This window comes from Amblyomma americanum, chromosome 11 (assembly GCF_052857255.1).
Source record: "Amblyomma americanum isolate KBUSLIRL-KWMA chromosome 11, ASM5285725v1, whole genome shotgun sequence".
Classification (NCBI taxonomy): domain Eukaryota; kingdom Metazoa; phylum Arthropoda; class Arachnida; order Ixodida; family Ixodidae; genus Amblyomma; species Amblyomma americanum.
In genome coordinates this window covers 117,492,301-117,507,998 of record NC_135507.1, presented here as the reverse complement: position 1 = coordinate 117,507,998, position 15,698 = coordinate 117,492,301, and the positions used below count along the sequence as shown (strand labels likewise).

Here is a 15,698-nt window from a genome sequence, read left to right as displayed (position 1 = left end):
ATCCCCCAATGTGGAGTAGATTTCACTGGGGGAGTATTTACTCATTACCAGGTGCTCTCAGCTGAATGTGTAATTATTCCCTAACAACGCAGTGGTTTCTTGTGAAGAGTTTGATCATGACTGGATTTGTAGGTTAAAGCATAGGTTGTATTTAAAACAGCATTGCATATTGATGGCATTTTGTACGTTACTTTGCTTGTTCTTGGTTTACCGCAAATCTTGGTCCTGGTTGCACTGATGAATAAATTAATGTGATGTGTAAATTCTGTGCAGATACGTTACGCAGGGACCTGCTTTGGCCAGGAATAGCAACCAGTGTAATGTAAACTGCATTGCCGATGATGCAGGGAGATCCCTCGTCAGCTGCTACAGGAGGCAGACGGGGCCGAGGTGAACCTGAACATGGAGGACCACCGGCACGAGCAGTTCACGGCACCTGCCAGGGCCAAGGTGGCCCCCTTCGTGGGACAGGGCCACCGGCTGGGCACGTGAGTGGTCATTCACTCGCAGTCACTTGAACTGCCACGGCATTCCTGTGTAGGCCCATCAGTGGGCTGAATGCGCACTGTTGGCCAAGTGGCCTTATGTTTTTTGCATGTGGCTTCGATTGTTTGGCCGTCCTAACTTAATGTGCACAAACCAGAAATAAATGGTCTATTGTTAATGCACCCACGTGGGTGTTCCTTCTCTCTCCGCAGTCTCCTTTCTGGGTCCTTTTCATAAATGAACTGTGATACTTCATATCGTATCGGACAACACCAGCTTTGACAAAAGCGCGACGAAAAAAGTGCCTACGCAATTTTGCGACACCTCATTTAACCCTTTAATGACCAACCCCGAGCTGTACTCGTCATGGGAGATAGTACCAATATCACTAATGATGAGTCACACTCGTCTGGCCCAGTGCTATGCTGTTTCCACCACCAAAGTCGAGGTATGGTCGGCAGTTGCGTTGGTTGCAATTTTCAACACTAGAGGGCGGTAGTTGTCCGTCGACTGCTGGGTGAAGTTTTATTCATTTTGTTTTTACGAGAGGCCTCTTGCGCACACCGTCGATGCGATAATGGAGTGGGGCAACTCCGTGCTTACATTCATATTGGTCTTATTTGATCATTTCCGCGGCTCTCTTGAATGACAAGAGGCATGTGAAGCCTTCTCGCGGTGATGATGGTAGCAAATGGCTTGGTGTGCTCAGCCTGGAAGGCAGCCTTCCTAGGAAGACAGCCATAGGAAAGCAGTTTCTTTGAGGTGCTCTTGTTCGTAAATTTCTATGAAAGTTTTCGTACACTGCGGCCTCATTCCCTGCGTGTTATTCATGGTTGTTTCTTTTTTTTTTACTGTTTCACGACCACAAAGTTGACCCTCATGTTACAGTGGTGGTCGCATTACATTTAGGTAAATATGGCAATTAGAGTTAAACTGTAATTACAGTTAAAAGGTAATTAGGTTAAAATTAAGTTAAAAGTTGTGTTAAAGTTAGGCACCATATAAACACCTGCAAGGGCCACACCCATGTATGGGCCGCACCCTGTTTTCCCAAAATATCCCTGTAAGGGCTGCACCCAAACTTTCCATGACCTTCCTGGGAATAGCCTTCGAAATCCCCGCGCCGTGGCCTCCGCGATCAGCTCCAGCTGCGAGCAACGGTGCACTTGATTGCGGAGGTGACGCATGCACACAGGAGCTTCCAGGTGCCGCTCACGGATGGCGCCCGAGGCTGTGGCTCATCATCCTCAACTTTTTCCTCCGCTGCAAGCTCCCGCTATCCATATTGACATCAGTATCACCAGCTCCAGCTTTTTGAGGCTGTCACAGGCATGGGAGTTGCGGTAACATGTTAGTTCACTGTGTAGTTGTAGTTTTCGTGTGCTGCCGCCGAGCGTTGCAATTTTAGAACGATGAGCAAGCACCTTAATAGCTGCACAGCTGCGGAGTTAGCTGTCGAACGCGGAAATTGTGCGGTGGGAAGGGAATTTGACGGGGCCGAGAAGTGCGTCCGACAATGGTGCAACCAAAAGGATGCATTGAGGAACACAAACTGCAATAAGCGTGATTCCCGAGGCTAGGCATGCAAGTTTCCCGAAATGGAAGAAGTGCTGATCTGCAAAGTGATGGAAGTACAGAACAACGGCTACGTGTTGACAGCGGACATGCTGCATGACTTCTTGTGGGATGAGCATGCACAAGAGCACTGCACCAGCTTGGAGTTGGAATACGCCGTGAGTGACGATTAAACGCAGAATACATGCCCCCGATTGGTGTGTTTTTACTTAATTTTCGGCGCATCGTGTGTGTGGGTTTTACCCTGAAAATAGGCCATCAAATGTGGAAAAAAAAGTGCGGCCCTTAGACGCATTCATACTGCAAGGTAAACATTAAGTTAAAGTCAAGTTAAAAGACAGTTGCAGGCAATTAAGGCAATTATTGTTAAAAAGTCAGTTTAAAGCCAGCCGTGTAGCCATGAAGGTGCTTTTCTGTTGTGATAAAATTGCAATGCTCGGTGGCAGCTCATGAAAAAAAGAAGCAGACAGCACACGAAAGCCACAACTACAGTGAATGAACACGCTACCACAACTCCCGTGCCTCTGACAGCCACAAAATGCTGAAGCTGGGGATACTGATGCCTATATGGATAATGGGAGCTTCCTGTGGAGGAAAAAGTTGACTACGATGGTGATGATGAGTTGTGTTCAGGCACCATCTGTGGGCGGCATCTGGAAGTTCCTGTGTGCATGCATTTCAAAGGCTATTTATTTATTTATTTATTATAGACACCTCAAGGGCCCTTGAGGGCTTTACATGAGGGGTTCCCGCATGGGGCATGGAAAGCTTGGCCACGGCCCTTACAAGGACAATTTAAAAAATGTATAATTCTTTCGGGAAAACGGTGGGCCCCTACACGTGTTTATATGGTATTTAATATACATGATGCTGCCCCTAGTAGGGCTATTACAGGAGTGGGGCGAAAAGAAAGGCAAGTGGAATGAGTGCTGACACAACTGGGTTCAACGCATGGAACGTATTACCGTATTTACGGGCATAATTTGCACCCTTTGCATAATTTGCGCACCCTTAACTTATCACCCGGGTTTACAAAAAAACATTTTTTACTCGCATATTTTACGCACCTCGCTGCACTAGACCACCATCATGCGCGCGGGCTCTACCCTATGGCTCTACCCAGTAGCATTCGGCTATTCCACGTGTTTGCTCAGAAGGTTTTTTTAATCTTTTGTGCACTGGGCGTTCATGGTGGTGTCAGTGGCCGCTCTTACAATCGCGGCGGCACCAGCGGCATCACCACTCGGAACGGCCAGCAGTGCTTCCGGGGAGGATCGGCAGCTGATAGAAGAGCCAGCACCGCTGTTTGTTTGGTTGATGCATGTGACTTGACTGCCGGCTACGCTTTTCTTGGTGGCCCTGACGGCTTGTGTTTGGTTGTTCAGTCGTGTCTTGTGATGGGATATCACAACTATACGGCAGCCGCCGTGGTGGCCGAGTGGTTATGGCGCTCGGCTGCTGGCCCGAAAGACGCGGGTTCGAATTTCGATGAAGGCGAAATTCTAGAGGCCCGTGTACTGTGCGATGTCAGTGCACGTTAAAGAACACCAGGTGGTCGAAATTTCCGGAGCCCTTCACTACGGCGTCTTCATAGCCTTAGTCGCTTTGGGACGTTAAAAATCCCATAAACTAAACTAAACTAAACAACTATACGGCAAGTTTCAAAGTGCTTGTCAGTGCCTTATCACGGTGCGGAGCGGCGAAACCACCGAGAATAACCGCGTGCGCACAAGTTTGCCCATAGACGACAATCGTTGTGTCGGCAGACTAGTGCGCATGTGGCTATTCTTGCTGGCTTCGCTGCTCCGCGCCGTGATAAGGCGCCGACAAGCAGTTTGGTCGATGCTCGCGCGGTACTGTTAAAGAATTGCGTGGTGTGATAATTGATTTATTGATTCGCGCTTGCTATCCCGGACGAAGTTGGGAAAGAAAACTTACGGAATCCGGAACTACCGAACAATTGGCTGGGCCGCAAGCGATGACGCTGTTTTAACGTCTTATTCAGCTTCATGCATGCACCTTCATGTCATCCCGCAAGGGGGGGGGGGAGGGCAGCTTTTCATTCAGAGTAAACTTTTTTTTCGGGGAGTGGCCAGCACGGGGTGCGGGTCCGGGTGCTGACGTATACGCAGCAACATACACTATACCTATATTGCGCGTTATGACCTTTGTGGAGTTTTTTTTAAGTCGCGCTTGCGAAATCCCCTCGTAATTTGCGCACCCCCTTCTTCGAGCCCTAATTTCTGAATAAAAAGAGTGCAAATTATGCGCGTAAATACGGTGTATCACAGAGAGAAGTAGACTATGTACGGTACAATAAAAGATCCAGTGCGATCATATATACCATACAAACCCGCATATAATACGAGGTTTTTTCCGGATTTTAGCATGCCAAATGTGCACCTTGTGTTATATGCAGATCCCAACAATTTTCGGCCGATATCCGCAGTTCCGGTTTTATTATTATCGAGTGCCGTTACCACCACGCTTCGAGCGAGAGGAGGCGCTATCTAGCTGTGGCGCAGGTCGGTCGTTTCGATTTCGACGATGCTGACCTGACCTCGTGACTCCCAGGACAATCGCACCTCCCATGGTATCGGTACCACGAAAGCAGTACTCGGCTTCTTTTAAAAGAAAAGTAATAGTAGCTGCCGAAAGCATCGGTACTGCATCAAGCGCTGCTACATGGCCTGGATGGGGTTGGGAGAGCCTGCGGTTACTGCCGGCGGACACGGGCCTCTCCAGCCACGCTGTGCATTTGGACGGCGGACGCTTGGGCTAGTATTCCTGTGGGGCTCCCCGGTTGTGATATCAAACGTGCTTTACGGTAACAAATACGTGTTTCTGTGAAAAGATATCTCTGACAAGGGCTTTTTGGAAGAGAGTACACTTGACGGCGACAATCACTAAAGCACCGACTACGGACATTTCTGAAGCGTGCGCACCTGCACGCCCGCGCGCATGCCGGAACCGGTATGCGCACGCTCACGGCACAGGACACGAGTAGGCCTGAGCGCGGCGCCTGATCTGTATCTGCCAGATATTTGATGCCTGTGCTGCACCCGTCGTGTCAGGCGCGCTGGCGTACACAAATAATCGGAGGACATTCAGTTTTTGTGACTTCCAGAGCAATTTTGAGCTGACTGCCTTGCTCGCATTATAGATGGATGAAAACATTTTTTCCATTTTTGCTATCCCCAAATTACGCCTCGTATTAGATGTGGGTCCGTATTCTATGCGGGTTTTTACATTAAATTGAAACAAAATAAAACGGTGTGCTCGCTCCTGACGCACGCAGGTTTTTGATGTTGTGGTAAAGCTCGGAGTATTCGTGTTTTAATTGAGTGTGCATGTCTGGAAGGAATAAAAGGGACAATATTTTAACTAATTATACTCGCAAAGTACTTCCCTGCATCCCATGCTTCTCTTTCAGGAAGATTAATTAACCATGACATCATCTTGGAGCTTTTAGTAGGGCTGTGCAAATATTCAAAATTTTGAATGCTTTCTGAACAGCATTTAACCATGTGTCTCGATTTTTTTCACGTCACAATTTTACCATTTGAGGTATTCAACTACAGTTGAATCCCGGCACAACGAATGCCACTTCAACGAAATTTTCGCCACAACGAAGTATTTTTCATTCCCCACGAAATCCCCATACGAGTTAATGTATTAAAATTCCCTCAAAAACGAATTACTTTGTGAGCACGTATTTGCTTCGACGAATTTTTCGCCAGTCTTCACCGGTCAGTGGCCCGCCTTTCTTCAAGAGCTGGATGCTGTACGGGATTATTCCCTGCTACAGCAGTGGCTTGGAGCAGCTAAATAATGCACAGAATGTATGTTTATTACATTTTCATGTATTCTTCATTAAAAAATTTGGTTGGGAGTTGTTTATTCGTTATAGGGAAGCAGCGAGGGGACTTGTTGGCGCCGTGCGAAGGCCGCCGGCCGTACGAGGGCCAAAGACGAATCCAAATCCAGTCGCCAGCCTCCCCTCCCCACCTTCTCCGCAGCATTTGCTGCCATTTTCTTGTGTGTCGGTGTGTGTTGATCGTCGATCTCTCGCTGCAGTCTGATCTCGTCAATCGCCCTTGCCATGTCGCCGCCAACGAAGAAGCGAACGTTTATTTCGCTAGAAGAACAGGATAGAATTATCGCCGAAGCGGAAAGCGGGAAGAAGGCAATTATTGCCGCAGATTTTGGCATCGCGCCTAATTCGCTATCGACGATTTTGAAGAATAAGGACATTATTAGGAAGGCACTTTCATCGGGCACTTAAGAAAGGGACGTAACCAACGTACGAAGAGCTCGACAAGGCTGTCTATGCTTGGTTCGTCGATACACAAGCAACAAACTTGCCCCTGAGCGGTAAAATTGTACAACAGAAGGCCCTAAATTATGCTTGTTTGCTAGGGCTGAACGACTTTAAGGCAAGCATAGGATGCCTGAATCGCTTTAAAGAAAGGCATAACATCGTCGGCAAGGTTTTGTGCGGTGAATCGGCATCTGCGGACGTTGACGGCGCATCAGCATGGGCGGGGACATGACTGACATAATGAGCAGTTAAGCTCCGTCTGATATTTATAACGCATATGAGACGGGCCTCTTCTATGATATGCGGCCAGCGAAGACGCTTGATTTTAAAGGGCAGCGTTGCCACGGAGGCAAACATAGCAAGAAACGAGTGACTGTGCTGCTGTGCACAAATGTGGATGGGTCTGACAAACGCCCCCCGTTAGTTATTGGCAAAAGTGCAAAACCGCGCTGCTTCAAGGGGAACTGGAGCCTACCTGTCAAGTACGTGGCAAACAGCCGGTCGTGGATGACCCGTGCCATTTTTGCTGACTGGGTGGTGGCACTTGACTGCGACATGAGCAGACAAAATCGAAAGGTTTGTTTGCTCTTGGACAACTGTTCAGCGCACCGCATTGACGACGTCAAGCTGTCAAGTGTGGAGCTGAAGTTCTTCCCGCCGAACTGTACCTCAGTCATTCATTCAACCCCTGGACCAAGGCATCATCCGGAGCTTGAAGTCTTCCTACCGGGAGAGGTTGATCCAGCGGCTTCTCCTGAACACCAACAATGGTAGGGAGACGAAAGTCGATCTTTTCATGGCTTTAGAAATGATGGCTGCAACATGGAGAGCAACACGGTGCAGCGTGATCCACAACTGCTTCAAGCACGCCGGGTTTGTCGACAGCAAGGCGACCAGTACGACTGCAGCCGCGGAAAGTGTACCATCGTCATCGACTCCGGGGATTGACGTTGCTTTGAAATCACTCCAGGAAGCTGGAAACGTTCCTGCTGACATAGCGCTGGACGATTTCCTCGACGCTGATGCGGACGTGATTGTCCACGAGCAACGAAGCGATGAAGACATCATCAAAAGTGTTCGCGAGCCAGAAGAGCCGTCTGATCATGAAGACGACTCTGCTCAATATTTACCTGCCCCGGCAGCCTCATCGCAGGTACTGGATCCTTCGACGTTATTAGAAAATTCCTTGACACACAGGATGACGACAGAAAATTCCTTGGCACACAGGATGACGATGTTGCGATGTCACTGTTAACAGAGTGCGAGAGTCGCGTGACGCCGCTGCTGGCAGTGAAATGCAAGCAGGCTAAGCTCACAGATTTCTGGCAATAAAACTATGTTTTGCTGGAGATATTGCCTTGCATTTTTTTTTAATTTCTCGACAGCGGATTTTCGCGACAACGAAATTTCTCTCATGTCCCGTCGATTTCGTTGTAGTGGGATTGAACTGTAGTAACTCATGTCCAAACATCGCAGTGTATCCAAACATGCTTGCTGGTGACTATAACTCACTCTTGTCGCATCGTTTAAAGGGATAGAACACTGAATTTTAAGGACCTGGTTTTTTTTTTTTTTTGGCACAACAGAAAGCTTGTTGTCTAAGGTGCAACGGTTTTATTGGGAATGCTGTAGGAAATTCTTGCCGAATTTTTCAATCAGTGCGTGCACCCGTTTTTATGTAATCCTGATGCTGGAAACCGTGAGCAGCGAGTACGATGGCGATTGCATGTCGGCAAAAGTGCGGTACCAAAAACTGATATAAATCTCACCTGCCGGACAGTAATAAAATATATTTAGCACAGTCGCCAACCGATTTTTTGGACTCTGAGAGACCCAGAAAATGGTCCAAATAATCGAGCAGCCCGAAAAATATATGAACTTAAAAAAAATAATCTTTCTGCGGAAAACTGGGTTTAAAGATCGTAAACTTCGCCACTCGCTACGTTCTGCTTGCAAGTGATCACTGAGCCACAGTCATGCGTTCATCATGTCTAGAACACCTCACTTCACGATAGTCACACTCTATGTCATGATACCAGGCAGTGCAACGCAGCTGTAGGTGATGCCGCGAACAAATTCATGCGCCATACAAAGCGAGAACAGCCTGGTTTCCATGGGCAGTGACGCTCGCAATGACTGAGAGAGGTAACCCACAGGCGTGCCTCAGAATGCACGCTGCCCCCCCCCCCCCCCCCCCCCCCCATTCCTATCCTCCCCAGCATTGCAGGTTGCGCCGTCCAAGCCGCGGCGGGCACTGCAGCCGGCCCGTTTTCAGTGCGATCGTGCACGTTTTGTAGGCCATCTCAATGGCAACAATGAGCATGCCATTATCTCAAGAGGCAGCCATGAAGAAGAAATAGCCAAGCCTATCCAAGCCAGTGCATCTGATTGACTCCGTTCAATATCCAAGATGGTGCCTTTCACAGCAGCGGGTAATCCGTTGGTTGTGACAGAAATGCCCGTGGAGCCGAAAAACGAATTTGAAAAGCAGTATTCACAGAAATGCTGGCAACTATTTTAGTCGAAAAATCGAAGTTTTGGATTCCACAGAATCTGAAATATGAGTCGGGAAAATGTGCATGTTTCTACAGTAAAATCTCGTTACTACGAACATCAGATTAACGAAATTTTCAGATTTACGAATTTTTTTTAAATCCCGCCAAAATGCCTATATTTTGAATGCAAAAAAACTTTCTGTACTACGAATTTCAGATTACCAAATATTTCAGAATAACGTATGTAATTTAATCTCGCAATCGTTGCAAGACGCTTCGTTATTACGAAGTTCCGTCGAAGTTTCGTACCAAATCCCTGAAGCCGACGCCTATCATTATCATCCGAAGCAGTAGCTATGCGCTGGGGAACCCGTTGCAACGGATACAGCCCCAGCAGCATCGGTATCAACGCGAGTGTCGCGTTGAATGAATATAGGCTAGGCGGCGCAAGCTGCCGCCCGATACAACGGGTAAGGCCATTATCATCCATCCATCATCCAGCGTGTGGTCGCATACTGCGCCGTAGTCGTAAGCCTATTCAGCGCAGTGTCAGCACGTTGACAGCGAACGGTAGGATCTGCAAAGTTATCGGTGCTGTGATTGTGTTGTGCATTAGCTTTGCTGACAATGAGTTCTCCTGGCTCCCACGTTAAAAAGAAGCGACGCCAGTTTTCGCTTAAAGAAAAAGTACACATTCTGTCGCAACTGAATGGTGAAAAAAAGCAAGTGGACTTGTGCAGGGAGCTCGACATCACACCGTCAACAATGCAACGATGCTCAGAGATCGGGACAAGATCATAAAACTACATCGAGAGTCGCAGCTGGCTCCCTTAAGAAAACGTCTGTGGCTGGGCAACTACCGTGGACAGCGACTTATGTGGACGGCGACTTTCGAATTATGTGGACAGCGACAGCGCGGCTGCTACATCCGCGGAGCTCACCACCGAAGACATCGTGAATCAAGTGCGTGAGCAAGAAGAATGTAGTAGCGACGAAGACGATGCCGGCACTGGATCAGCGCACGAAGAGGAAGAGATTGTTTCCGGCTAGGATGTCCTAGACTTTTTAGAGAAGACCCGATTATTCCTCGGGCGCTGCAAAGATGTCCTTGATGACGTGCACAGGAAGGTCGAGGATGTTGAAGCATTCGTCCTGCAGCGCTTGTCGTCTACTCGCCAGAAGGAGATAACAGACTTCTTCAAGCAATAAATTGTAGTTAAACTGTGCCCAGCGTTGTTGTTTATTATTTACTTACCGACACGTAAATATGCTGGCAAGGTACGTAATTTTAGTTCTTGTGATGCATTACTGACATGAATATAATGGTTTTTCAGTGCTAAGATATTTCAAAATAACGAATTAAATTCGGCGGTCCCGTGAAGTTCGTTGTAACGAGATTCTACTGTATGTGGTGCATGGTGGTTCCTCAGTGCAGTCTGAAATATCGTGCAATTCCGAATTATTGGAGTGCGAAAAAAATCGGTCGGCTGTTGTGTACATAGTTCCATTTCCTTCAGTTTCTGCTGAACCCAAAGCTTTACATCACAGTGATTTACGCCTTGTTGACGAAGGTTTTAGTGGATCATGGTTGCCATTCCATCCGAGAAATCCAAAACACTGGCGCCATCTATTTACAAAAGCTAAAAGCACTTGGTTGGCAATGCGAAAGGAGCGTTGCTTTTCATCGAAGGGATCATTGGTGAGAGTCTAAACTATAATAAAATATGACGAACATTCCTGAAAGAAAAAAAGTACTCTGCACTTAAAAGAAATAAGTGGTATTTTACTGAGGTATGGTCACGTGGTGGGCTTGGTGATATGGTGTGTTTCGCAGCAAGATGGCTTTTCATGCCATCTTCAATGCCAAATTAAAATTATGAATCCTTGTTTTCTTGATATTGCAGTGCTCAATTCCTAGAGTTTGAGGCACAATATCATTATTTTTGCTGTAATCTTCTGATACGTTTTTGCCAATGTTCCATCCCTTTAAATCGCCATTTCTTCATTAAATCAACAGCCAGCATGTGGCAAAAGCACATGCGCAGTAATGTTCAGTGTTGCATAAAACCAATCTGCCGATGGCCATCGAGAGCTGCTGTGCATTCACAGGTCTGAAAACGAAGTGCAGCATGATGCAGTTGACGAATGGCTGTGAATGTGCTGGCTACAAAAGCAAACGAGTGGCAGTGGTCCTGTTGTTTTTGATCACAGCTATAAGAGACGCGGCCTGTGCACAAGTGCAGAGGGTAGTGGAACGGGCTAAGCTGTGTTCCACATGCGCTGCTGTGCTTGTTATCCTGCGACCACTTCCATTCTACACAATTTTTATCTACAGTAGAATCTCGATGATACGAATTCCGCGGGACCCCGAAAAATATTCGTATCATCCCGAATTCGTATGATCCAAAACAAGCCAAGTTTAACACGGAAATAAAACGAAGTTTATTAGCTCAATTACTTTCGGCTGAAAAAGTCAGTAATCGTTGTTTGCACTTTCTTGGGCTCGATTTCGCCAATCAGCCCAGCCTGAAAAGAATAAAACCGTGCCGCAGTTTCGTCGCTCACGCTGGCGGAGCCGACGGTGCGGCGCAGGACGTCAAGGGCGTTGAGGGTTTCTGCCATCGATGATAGCGGTTCAGCCTCTTCATCGCTCTTCATCGCTGCGACAGCTTGCAAGATCCAATCAGCAGCTGAATGGCATCGCCCACGTGACTCGTCCTGCTGGACGCGAAAGAGAATGGGTGGGCCTAGCAGCCGGTTCGGTTGGTGTCGCGGCGGCCGCCGGACATTGGTGGCAGGGGCTGAGTGCGATGCATCCACGCGTGCTGGCTACACCTGCGTGGGTGGCGCGGGCTTGAAAATCTGCCGCGGGACATTCGCGCGGAGGGGGGTGTAGCGCTCCTTTTCGAGACGAGACGTGCGTGCTCGCTTGCTTGCGTGGATGGTCGTGCGTTCGTATCATCCGCGCGGGCTTGAAAATCTGTTCGTATAATCTTGAACTGTAACGTATTCTGTACAATGTAGACTGTCTGGCACACTTTCAAAATTCGTATTGTTACGTGGTGGCAAGCCAAGGAAAGCACGACATGATGACAGAATGAAGATATGATGTAACGGCTCAAGGGCCTAGCGCGAGCACTCCGTCCCGCGCCACTGCACTCTTCTTCGTCTTCATAACATGACCCCGGTCCTCAGAGTGATCGTCCCGATCGATTGCTTGAATTACGAATGGTGAGGTGACGATGAGGATGATCAGGAAGGATAGAAGAAGATGAAAGGCTTGCCACAAAAATGAAGGAGATGATCTGGTGGACGGTTGCCCCCGGAGCTTCAGGTCCAGCGGTCGGTCACCCACTGCCGAAGGTCAAGGGTTGAGGGATCGCCGCACAGCCTGGGCGGGGGTGCCGTCTTGGTTCGGGTCGTAGTCGGGTCATCGCACATCAGGTCCTGGTCGTCTTGTCTTGTGTTCAGGGCTGGGGACGGGGCGGGGGAAAGCGGCTGGTCGGTTCTGGACAGTTCGAGCTGGGGTTGGGCCGGGCGGCAGAGCCCAGGTCCCCTCGGCCGACGACGAAGGCGAGCAGAAGGCGGCGATGCTCCGGGGACTAGGATGACGATGAGTACCCAGTACCTTACACCAAATGTTACGTGGTGGCAAGCCAAGGAAAGCACGACATGATGACAGAATGAAGATATGATTTAAAGGCTCAAGGGCCTAGCGCGAGCAATCCGTCCCGCGCCACTGCACTCTTCTTCGTCTTCATAACAGTATCATCCCGAAATTCGTGTCAACCGTAATCGTATCATCGAGATTCTACTGTATTGATATCTAGGAACTTTCCACAGAGGACAAGAACGCTTACGAGAGAAACATAAACCTCTAAGCCACGCCCCCCCCTTTCCCCCCTCCCCCGCGTAATTGCAGTGTACAACATGGACTGAGACACATGATGGTGAGTGGACTACGTCTCATCAAGAATGCTTCGTTTGGAACATCCGGCGCTTTGCATTCAGGCATGCGAGGAAGCATGAAAGAGGTGGTCTCGCTCACGTTGTAGCCCAAGTTGCCACATTTCTCTGTGTTTTGTGTGAGCCTTCTTGTTGTGTTTCGGGAGCACTGTTCTGCACATTGCCTCTTCAGTAATCTGTTATGTCATCAATATGCAGTAGGAACAAGAGGGGCCCCAGTACTGATTCCTGGTGTACTGTGGAATTGCTTGAAGAAAAGAAAAAAAGTTCAGGACTGTAGATTGCTGCCAAAAAGAGAGATAGATAGGGAACGGTCGTTCATAATAAGATTGTGTGTATGAAGCACAAGGTTACGAGGGATGCTGATGACTGTATAAGCTACTTTTTTCCACGGTAATCTTATTGTGAACAAGGGTATTACTGTATGCAGCGACCCAAAATGTCAGTTTCTTTTCTTTTGGACTAGGTCAGTGACTCAAACCTTCACCTTGTTCTAATGCTCCATCCTGACCAGATGGTGTTCCATCGAATACAGTCGATGACTGAAAATTTGGACGCCTGATTTTTCGGACATGCTTGATTATTCGTACTTTTTCGCGGCACCGCGACATGACCCGTAGAGCCAATGTATAAGAACGCCTGAAATTTGAGATGCACCGCAACTGACCACTCGATTTTTCGGACCTCGTTTGCACTCGCCGCCAATACCCAAGCTGCCATATAATGTTTACAGTGGAACCTCATTAATCCAAACTTCAGGAAAGGTCGAAAACTTGATCAAATTCAAGGTTAAAGCGAGCCTCTTAACTTGTGATGCTGAAATCCTGCGCTAGTCGGCACATTGTGTCTGTGTGGATTTGAATTCATACTGTTCTTGAATGTCCTCCGCCGCATGGACTTGAACCGTAGTCAGAGTTCGCGGAACTCATCTCTGCCGAGTCTTTCGTCCCGAATATGGAAAGAGGTAGCAACGAAGTGCTTGGGAGGCGTACGGTCTCCGGCGAGCGCGGGAGGAAATAGTGGTGCATTTCAAAGTAAGGTCAGTGCACCCGTGGCAAAATGCACCGCAAACCTGACTCTTATATTGTAAAACCGTAAATAACTGGCATTTCGATGACAGGCAAAACTCCTCATTATACACAAGCGACCGCAGAGTGCATCTCGCCGGATACGATACCGATTTTGGCTCTATTTGCTAGGCCTAATGGCGAAGGCAAACGCTGACAGAGCGCTTGCTTCAGCCGTTTCTCAGTTCTTGTTGTTCCGCCATCTTTGCGTTCTCGTTCCGGGCCCATCATACTGCGGATGCAGCGCAGTTCTCAGCGGCGTGTTCGCTTTCCCGGTTAGACTTTGTCCCAACCCGTGCTTTCATTGGCAACATGCCGAGGGGAGCACAGCCAGGCCGAGCTCGTGAAAGTGGTCGCTGCCCGTCGTCTGTGCACATGTCTCGCGGCGAAATTTAGTCATGAGGAGCTTTAGACTGTGCAATACAACTGACCACGTGCTTCGTCGTACTGGCAATAAGTTCAGGATTTTTTTCGGTGAAATTTGATTTCCCGGGCTGCCCGATTTTTCGGTCGTTCTAGTGGTTCGTAGAGAGTCTGAAAAATCGGTCATCGGCTGTATTAGGCTAGTGAGGTTTTACTGCTTTAAAGTAGTAGCATTGGAGGTTCTGTTCATGAGAAAAGATAACGCCCGTCTTTCTGTCCATGCCACAAAAAAAGCAGGTGGCTCACCTGCCACAGTGGGCAGCTGGCAATGATATTAATTCAAATAAATTCAATGAATTTGTCACCTACCTGCCATGACCCTGCACTCGAGCCTTACAGGAGCTCAGGAAGAGCAACCTAGTTGTGTCACAAGCTTCACTGGCGGCTGTGTTTTAAATAGCCATCTTCCGGGGCAGTGGCGCAATGCTTAACTGCTGCACCACTGGGCCAGTACTGGTATGAGGGCTCCATGCTATCTACGAATCTATGCAAGACAAGCAGTACTTGTGTGGGGAGGGGCCTATATTGCTATCGCGTAGCATCGTCCATGTTTTTAACCATTTCACAATCACGATTGACTTGACTATGCCTTGATAGACTCTGCAGTAATCTGCTGATGCAACTTTGGGCTGAAGTCCTTGTGTTTTTCCCTGCAAGCCAGAATGGGGTCTGTGTGGTCTGCCTGATGCAGTGTGACTCCTACGCTGAGCCGCCCAGCGTGTGTGAGTCCGCCTGCAGAGCACGCAGAAGCGGACGCCAAGAAGGCCATCAACCTGGATGACTCTCTCCCCACCACCAACATCCAGATTCGTCTCTCCGACGGCACCAGGTATGGACACTGCTTCTGCCTCTACTGGGGGCCCATAAGCAGGCAAGCACAAGCGCTGTGTGTGTGTAGCTCTTTTAGTGGACAAGGTCAAAATCATCTGGGCCTCCTCCAGTGTCCTCCTGACTGTGCAAGCACAGTACACTTGTCCTGGCATTTGCATCTGTTCCGCATGATGGATCCTTGCGCATGGGCACGCTGCCATCACAGCACACTGCACCATGGACTGCTGCGGTAGTAGCCGTTCCAAGCACAGGCTCATTGCCCTTGGTGTTTCTGTGCACGGGCCGCCCTATTTGCACTGCCTCCAGCTGGGTTCTGTTGTGGCTATTGGCAGATCAGTTGCACACAGCTGATGTCATTCAGCTAAGTGCCTTCCAATATGTCATCTCTCAAAGCCCATTTGGAGCTTCTATATCCCACACATCCTATACCACGCATACTATACCATACAACATTAAATAGCAGGATAGATAAGCGGGCGAGTTGGTGATACATAATGCAAAAAAAAAACAGCGCGAACAAACGGGGACTAGGCG

The 15,698-nt window shown here is 48.5% G+C and overlaps 1 protein-coding gene across 5 annotated transcripts in view; it reads left to right on the top strand.

Annotated features, from left to right (window-relative positions):
* The window catches only part of LOC144111063 (NSFL1 cofactor p47-like), a 92,251-nt gene that overhangs the window by 52,172 nt on the left and 24,381 nt on the right, over positions 1–15,698 (top strand). For 4 of the 5 annotated variants that reach the window (XM_077644189.1, XM_077644190.1, XM_077644187.1 and 1 more), the window contains 2 exons: positions 348–488; positions 15,025–15,162. In XM_077644189.1, the coding sequence (XP_077500315.1) occupies positions 348–488; positions 15,025–15,162 (279 nt within the window). Of the gene's footprint in view, positions 1–347; positions 489–15,024; positions 15,624–15,698 lie in introns of all 5 variants that reach the window. The other variant, XR_013309974.1, reaches the window with a different exon arrangement.